Source organism: Rutidosis leptorrhynchoides, chromosome 2 (genome assembly GCF_046630445.1).
Source record: "Rutidosis leptorrhynchoides isolate AG116_Rl617_1_P2 chromosome 2, CSIRO_AGI_Rlap_v1, whole genome shotgun sequence".
Classification (NCBI taxonomy): domain Eukaryota; kingdom Viridiplantae; phylum Streptophyta; class Magnoliopsida; order Asterales; family Asteraceae; genus Rutidosis; species Rutidosis leptorrhynchoides.
The window spans coordinates 312,540,185-312,544,458 of NC_092334.1; the positions used below are offsets into that span (position 1 = coordinate 312,540,185).

The 4,274-nt window shown below is 32.2% G+C and overlaps 1 protein-coding gene across 18 annotated transcripts; it reads right to left on the bottom strand.

Annotated features, from left to right (window-relative positions):
* Positions 1–223: 223 nt before the first annotated feature.
* Positions 224–3,947, bottom strand: LOC139891842 (uncharacterized). Of its 18 annotated transcripts, XR_011773864.1 has the most exons (11): positions 3,738–3,947; positions 3,541–3,661; positions 3,334–3,405; positions 2,931–3,010; positions 2,300–2,526; positions 1,530–2,074; positions 1,366–1,424; positions 1,230–1,289; positions 1,092–1,147; positions 789–952; positions 224–588 (listed from the first exon to the last, which is right to left on the bottom strand). XR_011773864.1 is itself a non-coding variant. In XM_071874854.1 (10 exons), the coding sequence occupies exons 6-10, from the start codon at positions 1,525–1,527 to the stop codon at positions 409–411; spliced, it is 570 nt and encodes a 189-aa protein (XP_071730955.1). In that variant the 5' UTR covers positions 1,528–2,074; positions 2,300–2,526; positions 2,931–3,010; positions 3,334–3,405; positions 3,541–3,641; positions 3,738–3,947; the 3' UTR covers positions 224–408. The 18 variants fall into 18 exon arrangements, 6 of the variants coding, with proteins under 6 accessions (XP_071730955.1, XP_071730954.1, XP_071730952.1 ...); XR_011773860.1 differs by having other exon boundaries at positions 789–1,147; positions 1,366–1,411; XR_011773857.1 differs by having other exon boundaries at positions 789–1,151; positions 1,366–1,411.
* Between the last annotated feature and the right edge of the window lie 327 nt (positions 3,948–4,274).

Genomic DNA, 4,274 nt, shown 5'->3' on the forward strand with positions numbered 1-4,274 from the left:
TGACATTATGGATGTATTAAACAAGATTGAAGGTACGCGCTACGCGGCTCTAGACATGTATGATAGAAATTTGATAAATCTAACGATTTGGAAAGTTTAAAAGCGCTTCAAAATTTACCCTCGCACGTTATAGGTATCTGTTAGAAGCATTTAATATATGTGAAAATACTGACTATAAAGGCAACAAACAGAAAAGGGGCACGCGCTACGCGGATATAAATTATTGATTGCCATTCTATAAAGATAACGATTGTCAAAGTATTATATAGTTCAAAAGTTACCGAAAGTCGGCTATTAATTATGAACATAATTTACATCCCAAAATATTCAATTGTTACAAACATGCAATAATTTACACGCTAAATTGTTGTATGAAATAAAAACGTGCGACTGAAAATGAAATATCTTCTACTGGCCTATAAAAGACTGCCTGTGCAGATGACTTTTGACTTTTGCATCTTGAAAGCCATGAGGTAATATAAACTTTTGAATTCTGCAGCTACGACGACTCGAGTGATTTCTCAAGTAACCTCTTGGTATGAGATTTAGAGAGTCCCATAATACCATCATACCATTAGTAGTTCCAATCTACAATTAAGCAAAACGGATTTCAAAAAGTTGTATCGTACTATCACATAAAAGTAAAACTGTTTTTGCTCTTAACAAACTTTCAGATGACCTATTACAAAAATAATGACAACTACAAAGTGGTTGACATTCTAATCTAGATTGACCACACAAAAAGTTCAAATTATATTAGTATTTTAACAAATTCATAAACCACATACTATGTAACTAATGATAGTTGCAGTTGTAGATAACACCATATCTCCACTATAAATGAAAGCAACAGACTCGAGTACATTAATATTCAAATGCAAAATGGAAGGAAAACCCTACAATGACATGCGCAAGCGTCAAACAGAGTCTAGAAAAAACCGTATTTAACTGCCTGTCAAAACAGGTTTAGACAATTAGTTGAACCACAAAGAAACTTTTGATTATTCGATTAGTTGTATCCAAGGCTATGTTGCACTCTCGGAAACTGTATATGATTTCTTGTTTGCTTTTAGGCTAGTCTCGAGTTGTACCTGGGTTGGACTCCCATCAAAAGTCCTTTGTGTTTTCATTTCATTTATATAATGCTCTTGCTTTTCAAAAAAAGAAAAAAAAATCCATATTAATTATAAGGAAAATGGAAAGAACGTTATAAATGAGATTAAAGCTACCTGGGAGCAGCCTGTGTTCGTGGAGGACCACGGGCCAAACTTTTTCGATATTGCAACCACCTGTAATGCCTATAGTTGTAGAGATTGAACTTGGTTGAAATGTGCTATTTTAATTGCTAACAACAATTACACGCACCTCAGACAGCGCCGAGGTCCACCCATCCCCACCAATCAGAGCAGAACTGCCAATTGATACTTTACATAAAATATAATAAATATTGGTACGCAATTTAATAAAAATCGAGTCAGCATCCAAAAAACCTAAAAGAAGCATGAAATACTGAAAGAAAAATGACATACAAGATGATCCAGAGGGGAAGGGAAAACCCTAAAGCTTATACTTATCCAATTCGAATGACACTTCTTCTTGAATATCTTTTGACTTATGCTTCTTTCTTTTGTGGGACTCAGATACGATTCGATTAACTGAACTGGTCCCTATGTTTACTTCCTTCTTATAGTTTTCTTTAGTATGTTGTTGCAAATATGCATACATATCATAATGAAAAAGGAATCGAAACTCAGCCAATCAAGATGTCAATATCAGTTATAAACTATGTAAGACCGTAGAAATAAGAACTAAAAACACTTTTACGCAAGGTGAAAAACATCCCATTATAGAAAAACAAAAGACAGATTATAAACAAAAAACATTAAAGATGGGCTAAAATTTTCATACCTACTGAATTTAAAGTCTGATGGATGATGAAGTCTGATGATCTGATAAGCAAGTTGAAAAAATATGCGACAAAGAATATAAGGTTGAGATAGCAACTGATGTTGAGCACGTCTGCTACTAACCGAGGATCGAACAAATTTGATATATCCAGAAATAGATGCTACAACTAAGTTTATATTAGAAAGTTAATAAAACACTTTCCAAACATAAATATAGCACCATACAAAAAAAACAGCAAAACTTTAAAAAAAAAAAAACCGTATACATAAAGAAGCTAACAAACAGAAAATAGAACACTTTATATATATATATATATATATATATATATATATATATATATATATATATATATATATATATATATATATATATATATATAAATAAGAATTACCTTATGACAACCTACGTAGACTAGCAAGTTTTCTGATTTTTGTGTAGTTAAACGTGGTAAGATCCCAATCTCATTGCTTCTTCAGAAAAACTTCTAAACATGTTTTTGTTAAAGGACCAATGGCATTAGCAGAATAAAAACCTCAAATGCCTCCGCAGACTAAGAACACCATAAACCTCTCCCCATGGTACACCTCAACAGACTCCACATGCCTTAGACTCCAAAACCTTAGCAAATTATGCACATACTCAATTAGCAGATTGTAAAGTAAAACCACATCAAAATGGAAAATCAACATCAATAGCCAGAGATGTATAGCAATACAGTTAAGGAAAAAACCAATCTTCAAAGCACATTACCACAAGTGTAATGGTGTCACTCCAGAATTACAATAAATACAGAACCCCAAATGATTAGAATATATCAACTTATCATTCTCATTATACAACAAATTAACGTTTTATAATTCCAGATTTATACATTGCATAAGTAGCAACTATAGAACTTATGTGTACAATCAAACTACCAATAAGTAATGCCATTATATACCAGATAACATTCTGATTCAAATAGTAGTCACTCGGCAACAATGCAAATGTAGTTAATGACAAAATGATATGAGATCAGGTACCTGTACATCACATGTTGATCGAGGCAGAACAACACAGTATTCCGACGAATCCAATACCTCTTCAAATTTGTCTATTTCACCTGAATTTTTTTCCAATCCCGTAGAAATTTCAAATCCAAATCAGAAGCACACACTTTCTAATGTCAAACCTCATCAACTAAACAACACAAGGTATCAAATTCCTATTCAAGTTTCAGTAAAACAAATCACTTTTATAAATCCCTTACTTTAATCACCACAACATAAAAAAAATACAGGTGTCTAATCAATATGCAAACATATGAATATGAACATTAAGTAAAAAAAAAAAAACAGAAGAAAAAAAAAAACACAAACAACACAAATAATTAAAAACCCTTATAACAATAACAATAACAATAAGTATAATAATAACAATCATCACCTGAAAGTGTAATCCAAACCATCATCTTTTTTAATCGACTTCTTCTTCAAACCTTGATTCTTTGAGAATAACCTGACAATCAAAATACGTCCAATTCAAAAGACCCAAAAACAACCTCCTAAAATCAACAAAAGAAACCCTAAAGAAAGCTATTGAAAAATAAATAATAACAAAAATATACCCAGAAACATGTATAAGATTACTCACGCTTACAGAACTATTATGTAATTCACATACATAATTAAGATTGAAGAGGTTCTTGTAAGAGAAGAACGTCTAAACATCCTTGGAGACGGATGAACCCTAAACTGAAACACACGAGCACACACTACAATAATACCCAAATAATCAGACAAAAATAGCGATAGACATACCAAAAAAATACCTAGACAAACGATTCTTACCTGCGGAGAGAAAATTTCCAGCAAAAGTTTTTTTGGTAAAAGGAAAGGGAAGAACAGAGGATATCAAAGATGAGGGAAGACAGGATAAGGTCACAAAACATGGAGGACATGCTTTGGTGAAGACTTCTTGTTCAATATGGTATACGATGGGGATGGACTCTTTGTTTACCTCTGCACGCTTCGTGTGTATAATAAAAAAAAAATAGGGAATTGTTGTGTGGATCTTTGTATACCGTCTCACGCCTCCCTTATAAAATAATACAATAAACATTAAAATTGTTAAATGATAATAAATAAAAAAAACGTGGAAAAAAATCCAACAGCGTGAACAATAAATTTATGTGAGGGGAGCTGCCACATGAACCAATCAGTTTGCGAGAATTACTTCCCCTAATAGAAGATGGGTAATACCCAAATGGGTAATACCGTCTCACGTCTCCCTTATAAAATAATACAATAAACATTAAAATTGTTAAATGATAATATATAAAAAAACGTGGAAAAAAATCCAACAGCGTGAACAGTAAATTTATGTGA

Coding starts and splice junctions, on each gene's coding strand:
- LOC139891842 (XM_071874854.1), bottom strand. CDS start 1,527: ATGTCATTTTTCTTTCAGTATTTCATGCTTCTTTTAGGTTTTTTGGAT. Junction 1,290..1,365: donor GGACCTCGGCGCTGTCTGAG/GTGCGTGTAATT, acceptor TAGGCATTACAG/GTGGTTGCAATATCGAAAAA. Junction 1,152..1,229: donor CGAACACAGGCTGCTCCCAG/GTAGCTTTAATC, acceptor TTTTTTGAAAAG/CAAGAGCATTATATAAATGA.